Genomic DNA, 19,115 nt, shown 5'->3' with positions numbered 1-19,115 from the left:
CCATATACATTTTAGAGTAATTTTGTCTACATCTATAAAAAACTCTTGCTGAGACTTTGATAAAAATTGTGTCAAATCTGAGTATCAGTTTGGGGATATGTACTATGGTGAGTCTTCTAATCCATAAACATGGTATACTTCTCCATTTGTTTTTTTTCTTCTTTCATCAGCATTGTATAGCCACCAGCATACATGTCCTATACATATTTTGTTAGATTTATACCTATTTCATTTTAAAAAATAGACTATGAATGGCATTTTATTTTTATTCTCTCTTCTCACATGTTCACTGCTAGTCTGCAAAAGCAACCTGATTTTTATATGTTCATCTTGTATCCTGTGACTCTAATGGGCTCACTCAGTACCAGGAGTTTTTTGAATATATTTTTTCTAAATTCCTTGAGATTTTCTATGTGGAAAATTATGTTATCTGCAAATAGGGACAATGTTTTTCTTACTTTTTAATCTGTATGCCTTTTATGTCTATTTCATTATTGCCCTGACTAGGACTTTCAGCGCTGTGTTGAGTAAAATTGGTGCTTTTTTCTGCATCAACCGATAAGACCATGTGTTTTTTCTTTCTTTTTTAAAAATTTTATTTATTTATTCATGAAAGACAGAGAGAGAGGCAGAGACATAGAGAGAATGTTTCAGCAATAAAGACCCTTGCTTAGTAACGTTTCGCAAATGCCTACCATAAAGATTCATAGAAGAATAGATGTTCATAATCTACTTGGAAAGAAACAACAAATACCAAAATATCTGTAATATGTTGTAAAAAATGACAGGTTGTAAAAAGTACATAAAAAGTGTATGAAGGTTCAGAGGATGTAGAGGTCCATTTTGGCTTAGAGAATCAGGGAAGTCCTTGGAGCTAGACTTTTTGGAGTTGATTATATGTGGTTCTCAATTGTTTGATTTTTTTTTTTAATTTGCATAGACTTGGAGAGAAAATGGTGTGGCAGATGAGGGATGTGAGTTTCAGACTAGATTAGACAGTCTTGCCTGCTCTGTCATAAATTTATCAGTATTTTATAAGCAGTCATTTATCAGCCTGCACCACTTCCTTGGAAGCAAAACCTAACAGGCTCCGATGTTATCTGTAGCAAACACCTTTGACTTGTTTATGAGGGTGTGTCTGTGTATGTTTATGCTTGCACCTGCACACGAGTGATTTGGAGACAGCTCTTTCTACAGAGACAGGCACTGAAAGGGAACACGTGAACTGAAACACAAGTTAAACTATTAGCAATACATTTTTTTTAAATGCCCCTTGCTACCCACACACTTGTATATGCATGCTTCTGCTGCATTTACATGCACACAAGCACACATAGAGTTCTATAAGCAGTGGCCTGGGCAAGATTTTAGGTGACTATAAATAAATACTGCTTATTTTTTTAATTTTCCTCAGCTCTATACTATCTGTCTATATCTTTATTTAATTCTGAGGCTTATTAGGCACTATTTATATCCCTGTAACCTACTAGATGCCGTAAGGAGTTCATGTAAGAAAATGAGTAGTCAATTAATCCAGCACATATTTATTAATAACCAGCTACATGTCAGGCACTATTCTAAACATTGAAGATGCAGCATGGAATAAAAAGAACCAATCCTTGCCCTGGTGCTTACATTTCGGGAGGTAGATACAGAAAATCAACAAAAATGTGATATTTTAGATAAGTAGCAGTAAGACCAGTATTGCAGAGTAAGGAGGAAAGAGAGTCTTAGAGTTGGGTTCCCCCTCCCCTCCCAATGATGGGACATTTGAATAGAGAGACTTGAAGGGAAGATGTCTGGGGGAGGAGTATTCCACACAGAGGGAACACCTAGAGCAAACACCTAGAGGCAGAAGTATGCACCAGTGTGGCAGAAGATGGCATAAGAGACGTAGGATGGGAGAGAGATGACTGTCCTGGCAGACCCACTGGCCATTTTGTAGACTTTGGTTTTTACTCTAAGATGGAAAGCCTTTGGGGATTTTGTACAGAGAAGTAACATGATCTGATTTATATCAGCTTCCATGTTGAGTCTTGATTGCAGGATAAGGTGGAAGCAGGAAGACTACAAAATGGTGGTTTAGACCAAGTGAATAACTGTGGAGATGCAAAGGTACCAGAGTATAGATATATTTTGAACTGTTTGAACAGACAGGATTTGCTGCTGGATTAGATGTAGAATGTGAAAAGGAGTCAATGATGACATCAAGATTTTTGGTCTGAGCACCTGGAAGGCTGGAGTTGCTGTGAACTAAGACAGGAAGAACTGCAGGAAGAACAGGCTTGGAGGGTATCAAGAGTTTTGAGCACATTGGGTTTAAGATGCCTATTAGTGAAGAGTTGGATTGTAAGACTTTCTGAATTCAATAGATGGATCTGGGCGGGAGGAATAAATTTGGGAATTACAGCAAGTAGATGGTTTTTAAAGCTGTGAAACTGAATCAAATAACCTAGGGAATGGGTGTAGAGAGAAAAGAGAAAGAGTCTGAGAATTGAGCATGGGAGCATTCCAATATTTAGAGGTCAGGGAGATGAGAAGGAAGCAGCACTGGAGTCTGAAAAAGAGAAGCCAGGGGAGTAGGGGAATTGAGGGTGAGTTCTGAAGCCAAGGGAAGAAGGTGCTTCAAAGAGAACAGAATAAACCGTTATCAGGTGTTGCTGAGAGATCAAGTTAAACTCAAGATTTGCTTTAGCAGCCTTGAAGTCTTTGAGACCTTTGTTGAGTTATGTCAGTGGTAGGGGTGGGCAGCCTGACTAGATTGCTTTCCAAAAAAGAATGGGAAGAGAGGAAATAAAGATCCAGTAGTATAGAGAACTCTTTGAAGTTTTACTGTAAGGTGGCTCAGAAAATAGAGCCAGAGCTGGAGGGGAATGTGGCTTCAAGTCAAGCTTTAAGTTTGTTTTCCCAGCATGGGGGATGTTTCCTAGCATATCCTGATGGGAATGATTTAGGAGAAAGGGGAGATGCAGCGATTTCGGGAATGGGAGGATGATACAGTGGAGTCTTCTTATAGGTGAGAGGGGGTTCACAAATGGAAGAATGTTGGCTTTAGATCAGATGGACTGTGCATGCTCCCAAGTAACAGGCTACTGCTTTGCTTTAGACGCAGGCAGGTCAGTAAATTTGGTGCTGGAGCATGTGTAAATTCTCATAATTGCTTCTATTTTCTCACGAAACAATAGAGTAGACATGTTGGGGGTTTATTAAAGAGAGAGAGAGAGAGAAGTTCAGAGACTGTTGCCAAAAAAGCAAGAGAAAATCATAGGATAGGTGATGGTAGTAGGATTTTTGCATCTGGGGGCCCATTTGCAATCCAGTAATCCAGTCCTTGGCATTTGTATTGCTTCAGGGCCTTGTGAAAAGTGCTCTCTAGGTGCATTTGCATGATGAAAAACCCTGGCAGGCAGGTAGGGCAGATAGTGGTGATGTTGATTCTCATTCTACACATGAAGCAAGCCCCAAAGTAAATGACTTAATCTGCAGATGGTACACTAAGTCAGTGGTTAAACATAGACTCACCCCAAAGCTCCCTTTTCCATGTAACATCTTTTTACTACTTTGTAATGGCGTCTGCTCACAGATTAGGCAGTCTTGTTGCAGAGATGGAATGCAGAAGACAACATTAGAGAATATGTAATTAAGTGTTAAATTCCCTCATGTGGAATGATACAAGGAGTTTATCTACTCAGTGATACATATTGAGTGCTTAATATGTGGAAGGCCCTATTATAAGTACTTGGGCTATCGCAGAGAGAGAGATAGTGAAAAAAGTCCTAAATTTAGGTGCTTCAGAGAAGTTTTAGAAGGCTTTCTATGTGATTCTTCCAAGGCATCATATTTGGTAAAAAGCACAATATACTAAAAATTGGAGGACTTGTTTTTCTGCTATTTGCTGTGGTGTGACCTTGCTTCAACTCACTGTGCCTCGGTGGGGTCCCTGTCCATATACTGAAATGCTGTGGTTTTGCAAGTTCCACTTAACTAAAGTACTGGGAGTTTGGGTCTGTATTCTAGCCTAAGGAATAACTGCTCTGAAATGTTTTAGTCTCTATCTAACTTCTTGATCTGAAAAATGGGAATGCCACATCTCATTTCACAGTGATAAGATCTTGTTTCCAATGTGATGATCCCCAAGATCACAACGTGAGCGAAAACCAAGAGTCGGATACTCAACCAACTGAGCCACCCACACACTCTGAGTAGCCAACTTTTTAAACTGACCTTTAAGTTGCAGAAATGCTCTCTGATATTTGTTTGGGCTCATCCCCAACTAGGGCATGATTGAGAAACAGGTTTCTTCTGAGGCAGGTGCAGAGCCTAAATCAGTAGTTCTTAAACCTGGTTGCATGACAGAACTAAAGAGAAGGAAATGTGAAATATTGCACTAACATGCATTCTAAAATCATCCTCCATTTTTTAAACTCCGGGGAAGTATGAAAGAGAGGGGCCATGTTAGGCCTGCAGGTACAGCAGTCTCCATCCTTAACCTGGTGATTTCTGAGCACCTGTGAGAAGCTTTGAAAAACTAATGACTTTTTCCCTCTTTTCTTCCTCCTCCTCATCCAGGCCTGGAAGAAACGCTGGTTTATCCTGCGGAGTGGCCGGATGAGTGGTGACCCGGATGTTCTGGAATACTACAAAAATGATCACTCCAAGAAGCCCTTGAGGATCATCAACCTGAACTTCTGTGAGCAGGTGGATGCAGGCCTAACCTTCAACAAGAAGGAGCTGCAGGATAGTTTTGTATTTGACATCAAGACCAGTGAGCGCACCTTTTATCTGGTGGCTGAGACAGAGGAGGACATGAATAAGTGGGTCCAGAGCATCTGCCAGATCTGTGGCTTCAATCAGGCTGAGGAGAGCACAGGTAGGAGAACAAACATGAACCTTTCTCTCAAAGGGCAGGGTGCTTCCTGGAGGGGGCTAAGCACTTGGGGCTAAGATGAAGGCCTTCAGATCTTTGAGCAAGGATAGCAGACTGTAGCTAAAGGCTCTCCTCTTTGGCCACTCTAGGTCCAGAGGGATCCCTGGCCCTAATTACATTTAAATGGGAGTCTGAGATGCGTTGAAGTTATAATGAAGCTAAAGGTACTTGGTGGTATTTCTTCGGGTACCTTAACACCCCCCACTTTGTCAGCCCTGCACCTTCCACCCCTCTCCTCAGCTTTCTAGCACTCTGTGCTCTCACCTATCTCTCAACCCACAGGCGGCTCACACCTCGATTCCTTCCTGGTCCACCTCTGTCTGGTGGATTTCAAACCATCAGACCATCCTGCCCAGTTACTTGCCACTTTTTTTTTCCTTTGGTTTGAGGTCCTCTGTGATTGTTGTTGATATCTAACCTAGTGTTCTTCTGTATTCACTTGGAAGGAGACAGGTGGAAGGGGGAAATACAGATTTATGTTTCGGTTTTGTTAACTTTCACAACACAGTAGCCCAACTTTTTATTTATTTATTTATTTGAGAGAGAGAGAGAGCACGTGTGTGAGCATAAGCAGGGGTAGGGGCAGAGGAAGAGTAGAGAGAGCCCCAAGCAGATCCCCTGCCACATGCAGGACTGGACATGGGGTTCCACTCAGGGCTCATCATGGGGCTCAATCCCATGACCCCAAGCTCACAACGTGAGCCAAAACCAAGAGTTGGATACTCAACCAACTGAGCCACCCACGCACTCTGAGTAGCCAACTTTTTTAACTAACCTTTAAGTTGCAGAAATGCTCTCTGATATTTGTTTGGGCTCATCTCCAACTAGGGCATGATTGAGAAACAGGTTTCTTCTGAGGCAGGTGCAGAGCCTAAATCAGTAGTTCTTAAACCTGGTTGCATGACAGAACTAAAGAGAAGCATTTTTTAAATGTTGATGCCAAAGATCCATGCCAAGTCAGCTCTCTAGGAATCTCATGGGTGGACCTAGGCGTGAGTGTCTTTTCACAACTTCATTCTGAGTAGCGAAGGTCCAAGGCACCCTTGCTTATTTTTTATTGCTGAATAATATTACATGTATAAAATTTTCTTTATCCATTCATCCGTTAGTGGACACAGGTTGTTTGCATGTCTTGGCTATTGTAAGTAATGTTTCAATGAACATGAGGGTGTGGATATCTCTTCAAGATAATGATTTCAGTTCCTGCAGATTATATACCCAGAAGTAGACTTGCTGGATCATATGGTAGTTCTATTTTTAATTTTTTGAGGAACCACTATACTGTTTTCCATACTACCTATACCAGTGTATATTCCCACCAGTAGTGTACAAGGGTTTTCCTTTCTCTGCATCCCTGCTAGCACTCCATATCTTTTTGATAATGGACAGTTAACAGGTGCGAGGTGATCGCTCATTGCAGTTTTGATTTGATTTACACTTCTCTGGTGATTAATGATGATGTGCACCTTTTCAGGTAACTTGTCCATATGAATGTCTTCCCTGGAAAGATGTCTATTCAGATCCTATGGACATTTTTTAACTGGGTTATTTGTTCTTGTTTTCGTTTTCGTTCTTGAGTCGTGGAAATTCCTTGTGTATTTTGGATATTAACCCCTTATCAGATATGTGGCTTGAAAATACATATTTCCTTCCATTTCTTTGGTTGCTTTTCATCTTGTTGTTACTTTTGCTGCACAGAAGCTTTTTAGGTTAATGTAGTTCCATTTATTTGTTTTTGTCTTGTTTGTGCTTTTGATGTCATATCCAAAAAAACTCATTGCCAAGACCATTGTCAAGGAATATTTTTTGTTTTCTTTTAGGAGTTTTATGGTTTCAGGTCTTACATTTAAATCTTTAACCCAGGGATGCCTGAGTGGCTCAGTGGTTGAGCCTTTGGCTCAGGGTGTGATCCTGGGGTCCCAGTATGGAGTCCCACATCAGGCTCCCTGCAGAAAGCCTGCTTCCACCTCGGCCTATGTCTCAGGCTCTCTCTGTGTCTCTCATGAATAAATAAATACAATCTTTAAAAATAAAATAAAATAAATCTTTAACCCATTTTGAGTTAGTTTTTGTGATTGATATAAGATAGGAGTCCAGTTTCTTTTCTTTTTTTGCATATGAATACCCAGTTTTCCTAGCACCATATTTTGAAGACACTATTATATTTTCTCCATTGAATATGCTTAGCAACCTTGTCAAATATTAGTTGTCATACATGTGAGGCTCTCTGTTGTGTTCCATTGAGCTGTGTGTCAGTTTTTCTGTCATACCATATTGTTTTGATTACAATAGCTTTGTGATATAGTTTGAAATCAGGAAGTGTAATGCCTCCAACTTTGGTATTCTTTCTCAGGATTGCTTTGGCTACTTGGAATCTTGTGGTTCCATAAGAATTTTAGGATTATTTTTTCTACTATTGTAAAAAATGCCATTGAAATCTTTATTGAGATTTCACTGAATCTGTAAATGGTTTTGGGTAGTTGGACATTTTAACAATGGTAATTTTTCCAATCCACAAACATGAGATATCTTTCAATATTATTTATGTCAAAGTTCTTAATTTTTTAATAAGGGGATACATTTTCAGTTTGCGCTAGGCCCTTGAAATTATGTAGTCTATTGTGCCTGGATTGGTGTTCTCTCCAGGAATTCTCTGATTTTCATCTTCCTTGCAGAAGGATTATTAGTCCCCATTTTACCCTTAAAATCTTTGGTATAATCTTTGTTTCCTGTATAGAATTTCCTGTTTTCCCCAAATCTTTGTCATTTATAGGCTTCATGGACTTTGGTTTTCCCTTCATTTTATTCCTGATGAAGGAATAAAAGCTCATTGCATGCAAAAAGAAACAGACAAGGAGGGGGAGAATAAAAAAGGAATCAAAGGAACATAAATGTGAGAGAGAGGTCCAAAGAATATCTCAGCTTTTTAGAAAATAGGTATAATTGGGAGGAAAGTAATCAGAAAGCAAACTATTTTTAAGTCTTTTAATTCCAGTATGGTTAACATACAGTGTTTTTTTTTTTTAAGATTTATTTATTTATTCATGAGAGACACAGAGAGTGAGGCAGAGACATAGGCAGAGGGAGAAGCAGGCTCCATGCAGGAAGCCCGACATGGGACTCAATCCTAGGTCTCCAGGACCACGCCCTGAGCCAAAGGCAGATGCTCAACTGGTAAGCCACCCAGGCGTCCCAACATACACTGTTATATTAGTTTTAGGAATACAATATAGTGATCCAGCAATTCTATATATTATTCAGTGCTCATCATTATAAGTGTACTCCTTAATCCCCATCATCTGTTTCACCCATCCCTCACTCATCTCCCCTCTGGTAACCATCAGTTTGTTCTCTGTAGTTAAGAGTATTTCTTGATTTGTCTCTTTTTTCCTTTGCTTATTTGTTTCTTAATTCTACATATGAGTAAAAACATAAGGTATTTGTCTTTCTCTGACTGACTTGTTTCGTTTAGCATTATACCCTCTAGATCCATCCGTGTTGTTGATGTTGTTGCAAATGGCAAGATCTCATTCCCTTATTTATATATATATATATATATATATATATATATATATATATATATATATATATATTCCTACACACACACACATACCACATCTTCCTTATCCATTCATCTTTAGATGGACACTTGGGCTGCTTCTATAATTTGGCTACTGTAAATAATGCTGCAATAAATATAGGAGTGCATGTAGCCCTTTGTATTAGTGTTTTTGTAGTTTGGTGGTAAATACCCAGTAGTGTGATTACTATGTGGTAGGGTAGTTCTATTTTTAACTTTTTGAGGAACCCTTATCCTGTTTTCCACAGTGGCTGCATCGGTTTGCCTTCCCACCAACAGTGCACAAGGGTTCCTTTTTCTCCACATCCGCACCAACACCTGTTGTTTCTTGTGTTTTTGATTTTAGCCATTGTGACAGGTGTGAAGTGATATCTCATTGTGGTTTTGATTTGCATTTGCCTGATGATCTGTGGTGCTGAGCATCTTTTCATGTGTCTGTTGCCCATCTGTATGTCTTATTTGGAGAAACGTCTGTTCATGTCTTCTGCCTATTTTTTAACTGGATTGTTTGGTTTTGGGGTGTTGCATTGTATCAGTTCTTTATATATTTTGAATACTAACCCTTTATCAGCTATGTCATTTGCAAATATCTTCTCCCATTCAGTAAGTTGCCTTTAGTTTAGTTTTTGTGACATGTATCCTTTGCTCTGCAGAAGCATTTTATTTTGAAAATGTCCCAATAGTTTATTTTTGCTTGTTTCCCTTGCCTCAGGAGACCTATCTAGAAAAAAGTTGCTACAGTCAATGTCAGAGAAATCACTGCCTGTGTACTCTTCTAGGATTTTTATGACTTCAAGTCTCACATTTACATCTTTATTGTGAGTTTATTTTTGTGTATGGTGTGAGAAAGTGGTCTAGTTTCGCTCTTTTTGCATGTAACTATGTAGTTTTCGCCAGTACCATTTGTTGAAGAGATTGTGTTTTTCCCATTGCATATTATTTCCTCCTTTACCAAAGATTAATTGACCCTATAATTGTGGGTATATTTCTGGGTTTTCTATTCTGTCCCATTGATCTATATGAGCAAATTGCCTTTTTTAAGATTTTATTTATTTATTCATGAGAGACACAGAGAGAGGCAGAGACAGAGACATAAGCAGAGGGAGAAGAAGGCTCCTTGGGGAACCCGAAGCAGGACTTAACCCTGGGACTCTAGGATCACGCCCTGAGCCAATGGCAAATGCTCAACCACTGAGCCACCCAGGGGCTTTTAATTTTTTTTTCAGGGGCTTTTAATTTTACTATTTCCTTTTGGGATTAGAGGTATTCCTACCAAGAGAAACATCCTTGAGATGTTACAAAAATTACTCTCGGTGCAAATATATTTTTAATCATGTATTTAAAAAATAATTATTGTCTGAATCCTTACTTTTACTGTATAGGATGTAAGTACAATTCAAATACAAATGTGTGGAACCACAGTATCTGGGCTTGCTTTCTTTGGTAGAAAGATTCATTCACCCATTCACACATTTTTTATTCAATTATCCATCCAGCAAACCTTTATGGAACATCTGTCTTGTGACAGTCCTTATCACAACCACTGAGGCTACAAAAATGACCAGTAGGGTTCCAGTGCTTGGATATCATAGTCTAGTGGAAGGGACAGACTGCTAACCAGGCAATCACAGGGAAGTGCTATAACAGGCATCACCGCAGGTGGAGACCCTAGCCCATGCACCACCAGCTCAATGAGGGGGGGAAAGTATTAATGAAATAACAAATGATCAAGTCCGTATTTTTTCACCAGCTTTGTCTAGTAAAAAAATGTATTCCCTTAAACCTTTGACATATTTATTTAAGGGGATTATTTTGTTAGTTGCCAGATGGTTTCTTTACCAGAGCAAGGATGTTTGTCTGCGACAGAAGTTTAGGATTCTTTGTGAGATCTTTCTGAGGGAGATAGTAGGCTTTTTTTCCCTCTCATAGGAGAATCTGGTGTGTCAAAAGATTCAGCCACATAATGGGTTATGTTTTAATTTAGGACTTTCTTAAAAATGGATTCTATCTATAAAGATATACAGAATTAAAAGCTTAATCGCCCAAATCAGTGGGAATTATTTAGCTGAGAGTCAGGATCAAAGACAAAGCAGGAAGGAAATTAACATTTGACTACCTGCTTTCACTTATTTAATCACTTTTATCATCTGTGCTTCCATTTTTTTTTTTTTTTTTTTTTTCAAATAAGGAGACTGAGTGCTTCTTCTTCACTGCTTAGCACTCCAGGACTCCAGCTTTTTGTCCTTACACCCACTTTGGCCAGATTCACATGGCGTATGCAACTGTCATCTGTCCCTGAGGCTTCCTTAACACAACACTGCTCTCATTTTGCTGGGCTTTACTGAGAACAATCCAGTCTCTGAGGTGCCTACATCAGCAGCCACCTTGTGTGGAAAGAACCCTGTACTGACACCTAAACCCCAGTGGCCACAAAACAGTAGGAGCTATATATATTCAGCATCTATTCTACTGCATAAATTTTCACTAAAAATTCATAGGAATCCTTTGTGGTAGGAGCAGTTTTGATTCAAAATAGATAGCTAGAAAATGACAGAGCCAGGAGTGTAGTCTAACCCAGATCTGACCTTGCATTATCATATGCTCTTTGCCTCTGACCTCTTGGTTCTGACATCTGCCAGAACCAAGCCCAAGCATTTTTGCTCCCATGGACACTATGTGTTGGACTGGAAGCACATTCTGACTCCTTCCAGCCGGTTCAGGTTTCCCTTCTCACCAACCCGTATTGCTCAAATACTTCGGCTGGAATATTCCAAGAATTTAGTAACTTCTGGGACTTTAATCCACCCATCACACTCTATCAGTAAATCTGTAAGCTGGAGGTGAGGACACCTGAGTTCAGATCACAGCTCTGGAATTAGATGAACAGGTCACATGATTAAAGTCTCAGTTTCCCTTTGTTGAATAGAGATAAAATTATCTTCTTGCCCAATGACTCTGCTTCTCCAATCCATAGATTCACCAAGACAGAGCCCAGACCCCCAGCAGCCTCTGGAGTTCCATATTTCCCAGAGGAGTATTTGCATCATATTCTCTGTAGAGCTATCTCCTGAAGGTGTGCAAAACAGTATCCCTGCTCGCAGCTTGGACCTGGAGAAATTTCTTCCTCCGGAAAGGCTCCTTCAAGCACACACTATTTTTCTTTCTTTATGTAAGAGTTGTGATGGGACCCATAAAAAGAAAAAAAGGAAAAAAAAAAACTTGTTTTTCACTTTCATCTGGAAGAGGTTCTGTGGCAGATGGAGTCTTTTCTTTTAAAGCCTTCTTGCCACCCCCAGCTTCTGGATACTGCCACCCTCCAATTCCTCTCATAGTCTAGCCAGAAGCGTCTAGGATCAAGAACAGACCAGGAGTGAAACTGAATCTGAATATTGACATAAGGGTGGAAAAAACAACCTCTTGATAGAGAACTCTAAACAAAAGGAAATCAGGGATGAGCTCAGGAAGAAAAAACAATTCCAAGAATAAGAAGGTTTCATATCACATGTGTGGAGTTTAGTGTTGGTTTGTGGGGCTTGGGGGAAGGGCAGTGTGCACACCAAGCACAGGAGCAAAAATAAGAACCCCATCTTCCTCTGGGAATCAAAATAGCCTTCAGTCCCCAGAGTAAGGGAGCAGAAAGCTCTAAGCTGTGTTTATGAGCAGGCGGGTCCAAGTCCTCACATTTGTGGCCCAGTGGTGGGCAGCTGTCCCTGACCAGATGCACTGCACACAAAAAGAACCAGCTCTCAGCACAGAGCTTTGATGAATTATTCATGGACTCAGGAGCCATGCACTGTTAGGAAGCCCTCATGCCTTTGAGTCCTCTGAGCTGAGGACTCCTCCTTCCCTTTGTCCCCTCCCTCCCTTATGTATTCAGAAACTACTCTGTCCACTCCCACATGGACTCTGAAAGGCACATTAGCTGTGCTTGAGCCCCAGCCCTGCAATTTTTTTGCTCTTTGGTACTGAATAAGTAACTTTATCTCTTTGAGGTTTTGTCATCTATAAAGTGGAGGTGGTGCTCCCTATCAGTTGTTGGGAGGAAGGTAAGAAATGGCTAGGTGCACAATATGAATGCTAGCTGCATGGTTCACTGTTTTCCCTGTAGTGGTTGTGGCGGTGATGATTTTTCTATTTCTAGGTCAGGATGAGCAGGACATGATTTAACTATCTGGTGTTCTTAGAGGAATTTACAGACAACAAAACACTACTGCAGTCTCCTTTGAGTGTAAAGAAGCAAACAAAATAAGAGAGGGCAGCAACATTATTCCTCTTGCACAGGTATGGATGCTAAGGGTTAAACAGTACAGAAAGAGTGTTGCCGGGGCTCCAGTCCAAGGCTTTAACTCCATCTGTGGGCTGTGCACTCTAACTCCTCATTAGTCCTAGCTCTGCTTCACAGACCTGTTTATCACAGCTGTTGTAAGTCACAAAATAGCCAGCAGGAGGGAAAAGCAGAAAGTTTCTAAGTCACCAACAACAGACCATTTAGAAAGTAAAGCACCATCTATACATTAATATTAACCTTTTGAGGGCTAAATTAGCAAGGTAGCATGATCCATTTTAGTTTTTAAGATTTATTTTAATTCAGATATGGTTAACATACAGTGTTATTTTAGTTTTGGGTGTACAATATAGTGATTCAATACTTTTATACAACACCCAGTGCTCATCAGAACAAGTGCACTCCTTAATCCCCAATACCTGTTTCACCCATCTCCCCTCTGGTGACCATCAGTTTGTTCTCTATGGTTAAGAGTATGTTTCTTAGGGTACCTGGGTGGCTCAGTTAAACATCTGCCTTCAGCTCAGATCATGATCTCAGGGTCCTGGGATTGAGCCCCACATCAGGCTCCCCACTCAGCAGGGAATCTGCTTCTCCCTCTGCAGTCTCCCTACTCATCCTCTCTCTCTCTTTCTCTCTCCCTCTCTCTCAAGTAAATAATTTTTTTTAAAAAGAGTCTATTTCTTGGTTTCTCTCTTTTCTTTCCTTTGCTCATTTTTTGTGTTTCTTAAATTCCACATATGTGTGAAATCATATGGTATTTGTCTTTCTCTAACTTATTTCACGTAGCATTATACTCTGTAGCTCCATCCATGTCATTGCAAATGGCAAGATTTCATTCTTTTTTATGACTGAACAATATTTCATTACGCACACACACACACACACACACACACACACACACACACCAGATCATCTTTATCCATTGTCAATTGATGGACACTTGGGCTGCTTCCATAATTTGGCTATTATAAATAGTGCTGCTATAACATAGGGGTCATGTATCTCTTTGAATTCGTGTTTTTGTATTTTGAGGGTAAATATCCAGGAATGCAATTACTGAATCACAGGGTGGTTCTGTTTTTAACTTTTTGAGAAGCCTCCATACTGTTTTCCACAGTGGCTACACAAGTTTTCATCCCCACCAACAGTGTAAGAGGGTTCCTTTTTCTCCACATCCTTGCCAACACTTGTTGTTTAGCATGATCCATCTTAGAGTAGCCAACTACTGTGAATTAAAGCTCAGGGAGTATAGTTAGTAATTCTTGAAGATCTTGAAGTGAGGCCAGAGCCTCCTCCGTACCCTGGGTATTATTTTAGCATCTTCCTTTTCTCCTGAGCTCCTTGGCAGGAGTCTCACAGTAGTCGCATGTCTAACTCTGTAAAATGAGGACTTCCCAGAGTTCCAACCAACTGTTATCTCTTCCCCACCTTCTCTCTACCACAATTTTGGGTATGGCTGCCCCACCGGTAAGTATTTTGTAAATACTGAACTTCTAATAATCCATGAGTTTCCTCAGTAACCCAAGAGTAGAATTGTTTTAAGTCCTGAGTCCCTTTGGGGACCCAGAGGAATGCTTTTGGGGAATCTTCAACCTCCAGTGGTAGAATATTATCAGGGTTGGGGGGTGGGGATAGTCTTCAAACAGCTCTTTCCTCTCTAGAAAGAAGAATTGGTGCCTTAAATGTCAGTACCGGGCCCCTTTTTCCAGCTGGAAATCTGACAGTAGGCAGGGCTGTGGTGGAGCCACGCAGTCCATCCAGATGCCTTCTGGTTGACCTTGGTCCTTTCCCCCAGACACAGTGAGTGGGAGAGCCAGGGGAGAAGCTGGGAGGGGAGGCGGTGGGGAGGAAAGAGGCCTTTCTCAGAGACCTCACCCTTTCTCTCTTGGGAGGACCATCTCCTCCCTTATTCCCTCCCCTACCTTTTGCTTTTTGGTTTCTTTGACTGAGCTCAGATCTCTCAGCTCCTCTGGGAGATCCTTATTGGAAGCTTAGAGCAAATGTGGGAGGTAAAATGCAGCTTCTCCCCATGCTGACACAAGTCCCTTGAGGAGCAAAGAACAGAGTGGAGACTGACCCGGGCCCCAGCCCAGAGGCGGAGGCTGCTGTCTGAATCACTCACTCTTTTTTTTTCCACTGAGACAATGAGAAAAATAAACATCCAGACCAGTTTCCAGCCAGATCTGAAATCCTCATGCCTTTTTAAAAAAAGAAATGTTATTCTAAATAACCCTGAAATATCAGGCCATCCTCTTCAATCTTTTGTTTGTTTGTTGTCTTTTGTCTTCAGCTGGATCTGGTCACCCCAAGGATAGGCTTTGAGTTGGGACATGAACTCCATAAAACCCCCAACAGACACCCCTGCATCATCCCAGAGCAGGCTCCAGCCTTGGCCTGCAGGGAAGCCTAGACCCCTCTGGAGGAGAAGGTGACAGGGAGAAACCCGACCCTCCTCTCTTCATTCTAAGCTTTGATCTCTCTTCCTGCTTTCCCTGTTATACCAGACACTCCCCCCCCCCCCCCCCCCCCCCCGACCAAACCCAGGCAGCCAGCATGGATCAGGTCTAGTGTTACCTGCCAAAACCCACAGACTGCTAGAGAGGAGAGCGTCTCATCCTGATTCTTCAACCCCAGGAGCCATTGACAGCTCGAAAACATCTCTTGAGATGTCCCTCCCCCCCTTTCTTGTTCTTTGAGTGCTTCTGATTATCTCTGGAGAAGGAAGGTAATAAAGTATTGTTGAATTGGTCCCAGACCAGATTCCAAAGCCTACTCTAATTCTAATTTTTCAATAGAGGTAGAATTAGGACTTTGACTTTAGGGGTAAGGTCACCTTGGACCTCAAGAGATCTTGATTATGATTAAACATCTACTTACATACGGCTCTGGGTAGGATTCTGAGCTTAACAAAATCAAGAGATACGGTCATCTCTGTCTAGGATCTGAATTGGGAATCAAAGTCCCGGTTTTAAATTTCAGCTTTGTTACTGATCCAGTGTGTTGATCTCAGTTTTTTCAACTGTCAACTAAAATTTGAGGACCAAAATGGTAATTTTCAAACTCTTTTCTTTACATTGTTAACTATTATCGCACATGGAACATAATACATGAAATAGGTGAGAGGAAGCCAGCTTGAAGAGTGCAGGGGAGAGAAAGTCAAGTGCTGCCAGCCGGAGCCACACCCTGGCTTCGCCCTCTCCCATGGTGGCCTGAGAAGGCTGAAACCTGAGGTGAAAATACGGATCTGCCGCCGATGTTTCAGAAGAGGGAATACAGATCAGGGCTGAGCTATGGAAATTTTCCTTTGTCCACAATAAACATGAAAAACATGAGGAAGATGTAGTCAGTTTCATAAAACTAAATGTAATCAGATTTTAAAACTTCCCTTCATTCTGAGATTCTCTTTGCATGGGTGCACACTTCTGTTCAAGTATTCGTGTGTGTGTGTGTGTGTGTGTGTGTGTATGTGTGTGTGAAAGAGAGAGAGAGAGGGAGGGAGAGAGAAAGAGAGAAATGACCACCATAGTAAATAATAATTTTTCCATATTTGACATAATTAAAAATGGTTAGCCCTGTGTGTTCATTTTTAAAAATAAACAAAACAAAGAGGCAGTGCTTTAACTCATTCATAAAACAGAAAAGTCTGGGAAAGGGTATTCTAGAGGGGACACTGGTGTCAAACCTCCAACCCCCTAGCCTCTGTCTGTGCTCATGGCCAGGGGCCTTTGAACTCTGCCTTTTTCAAGTGCAGGCCCTCAGCACACCTCAGCATAAAGTGGGCGCTCTGGGATCCTGTGTCGCTTTTGCTCAGTTTTCACCCTGATATTGTGTGTAAGCTGAGGTTAACCTAGGGATCTTGCCTGCTTTGCCAGCTCTTGAGTCACTTGCCTGTTAACCTGCTTGTGGTTTCTAATTCCACCCAGGATTGGATCCTATCCTTTTTTTTTTTTTTTTTACTTAGCCCCTCTCAGAGACCACAGGGTCACCCAAACCCTTAAACCAGAGGCTGGAGCCCCACTGCCCAGTGGCAGACTGCTGGCTTACTGGTGGTCTGTCTGCCTGAATTTCTGAAGAAAATCTGCTTCTGCTTTCCCGCACATGCTTCCTCCTCCTTGTGGGCTCTGCTGTCCATGTTTCTAGGTGATGCCCAGTTTCTATTTCTGTTCTCTCATTCCACCTGGTCCTGTTGTAGGGACAGGTGCCCGGGAGGAGCCTGAGATCCGGAGCAGGAGTTCTCCGGGAACTCTTGAGCCTTGCCATTTTCTCTCATGATGTTCTTTCCTCCACACTACCCTGGGAACTCTTCCCAGGGATGGCCTGCCTCCTCTATATGCAGTTCCTGGTCCCAGGCCCCCCCCCAGTGTGCACCAAGACTTACCTGCTTTCAACTGAACCGTGCCTGGCTATGTGCCGAGATATGTTTAGCAGAAAAAAAATTGAGGTTAACCTCAAGTGTGGAAAAAAAAACATTTTTAATTTCTGAATTTAACTTCATTATCAAGCCCCCCCCATCTAGGCAGTGATAAAGATTGAAGTTTTAATCAACCTTGGATAAAACATCAATACAGGATTTTCTCATTTCAGATTTCTCTCTCTCACTCTCTCTCTCTCCCCCCTCTCTCTCTCTTTCTTTACATAAATAGAATCATACATACCGGGGCAGCCCCAGTGGCTCAGCAGTTTAGTGCCACCTTCAGCCCAGGGCCTGATTCTGGAGACCCAGGATTGAGTCCCACGTCAGGCTCCTTGCATAGAGCCTGCTTCTCCCTCTGCCTGAGTCTCTGCCTCTCTCTATCTCTGTGTGTGTCTCTCATGAATAAATTAATAAAATCTTTAAAAAAAAAAAAAAAGAATTATACATACCAGGTTTTTTCCCCCAGCTTTCAAGGTATAATTGGCAAACTGTGTCTATTTAAAGCATACATAGTGATGACTTGATACCAGCATACATTGTAAAGTGATTACCACAATCAGGTTGATTAACACAACCATCACCTCAGAAGTCAGGTTTCTCTTGCTTTCTCCAGGGGCTGCTGTTCAAGTTCCCAGAGGCTTGAGGAGCTAGAAATGGTTCTTTGAGGCCAGAACACAGAATTTGGGAATGAGGGAGGGGATGTGTGAAAGGCTTGAGGGTGAAAATGGCTCTTTCATCTTTCTGACAACACATTCTAGAGACACATAGTAGCTGCCCAGGGAATATTCAAATGATCTAGTTGCTGTTTGGTTATGACTTTGTAAATAGTTACACACAATTACTTTGAAAAACTCCAACTTATTTGTAAATATTGTTGTTTTGAGAAATTCACTGTTGTGGGGGGAAAGGAAGCTTCAAAAACATTCTAACCTTATTTACAGAACATAGAGAATAAAATTCCCTTTATGGAAACAATGCTATAAAGTACAACCATAAACAAAAATAAAGAAGCAAAAAAGAAAAACTCAAGATGAATTATGTACTAACTAGGCTGAAGAGACAGAGTGTGCCAATGACCTAAACTTCATTTTATGTATCTATCATTTGTTTATTGTTTGCTTTTATTCCCCACCTCCTTACCCCTTTTGTGGATGAAGTCAGCGAACAAAATTTCTCATGGTGAATCATATTAGCCAAAACACTCAGCCAAGACAGAGAAGGAAATACATTTTGTAAAGAGAGAAAATTCTAGAATTTGAGGTCTTGAAATGCTCTGAGAGAAAGTTTAGTTCCAAACTCCTCAAATATCAGAGTATCCGGAGGTCAAGGGAGGGGAGCTAATTTGCTCAAGATCATACAGCTAACTGGCAAGGCTAGAATTGGCACCTGGGTTTCTTGGCTTCCAGCTAGTGTTCCAGACGATGTTGATGGTGATACCGTCTTGAATTTACATAAGGCCATATGATTTATAAAATGCTTTTATGTATGCACTGGTTTAGAAGGCCAGTTTAGTACAAAGAGCATAGGTCTTAGCATCATGTAAATACATGAACCCATAACATTGATGAGTTCAATCTAAACATGGGTGAGTCAACTTACTTTTCTAAGCCTCAATTTCTGCCTCAGTAAAATAGAAACAAGATCCTCACAAGATCATTATGAAGATTAGATAAGGGCCCACTTCAGTTACATGGAACAGTGTTTGGTACATGTTAAGTGCACACTGAATATCACCTAAATGTATGGCCCAGAAATTGTCTCTGCCTTCCCAGTTATCTTCACGGCAGCCCTTTGAGTAGATGGACCAGGCTCTTCTGTCCTCCAAACTGAAACATCCGAAGTAACCCTATCTCTGTTTTACCCAAACTCAAGAACATTTTTTACCATGTGTGATTAGTATGTTTAT

The 19,115-nt window shown here is 41.0% G+C and overlaps 1 protein-coding gene across 1 annotated transcript in view; it reads left to right on the top strand.

Moving 5' to 3' along the window:
• Positions 1–19,115, top strand: part of GAB2 (GRB2 associated binding protein 2) — a 192,404-nt gene that overhangs the window by 132,034 nt on the left and 41,255 nt on the right. Inside the window, exon 2 of the mRNA XM_077867207.1 lies at positions 4,570–4,870. Coding sequence (XP_077723333.1) covers positions 4,570–4,870 — 301 coding nt within the window. The remainder of the gene's footprint in view (positions 1–4,569; positions 4,871–19,115) is intronic.

The sequence above is a fragment of the Canis aureus genome, chromosome 23 (genome assembly GCF_053574225.1).
Source record: "Canis aureus isolate CA01 chromosome 23, VMU_Caureus_v.1.0, whole genome shotgun sequence".
Taxonomy (NCBI): domain Eukaryota; kingdom Metazoa; phylum Chordata; class Mammalia; order Carnivora; family Canidae; genus Canis; species Canis aureus.
The sequence above is the reverse complement of the archived record's forward strand: the minus strand, read 5'-3'. Positions and strand labels throughout refer to the sequence as shown.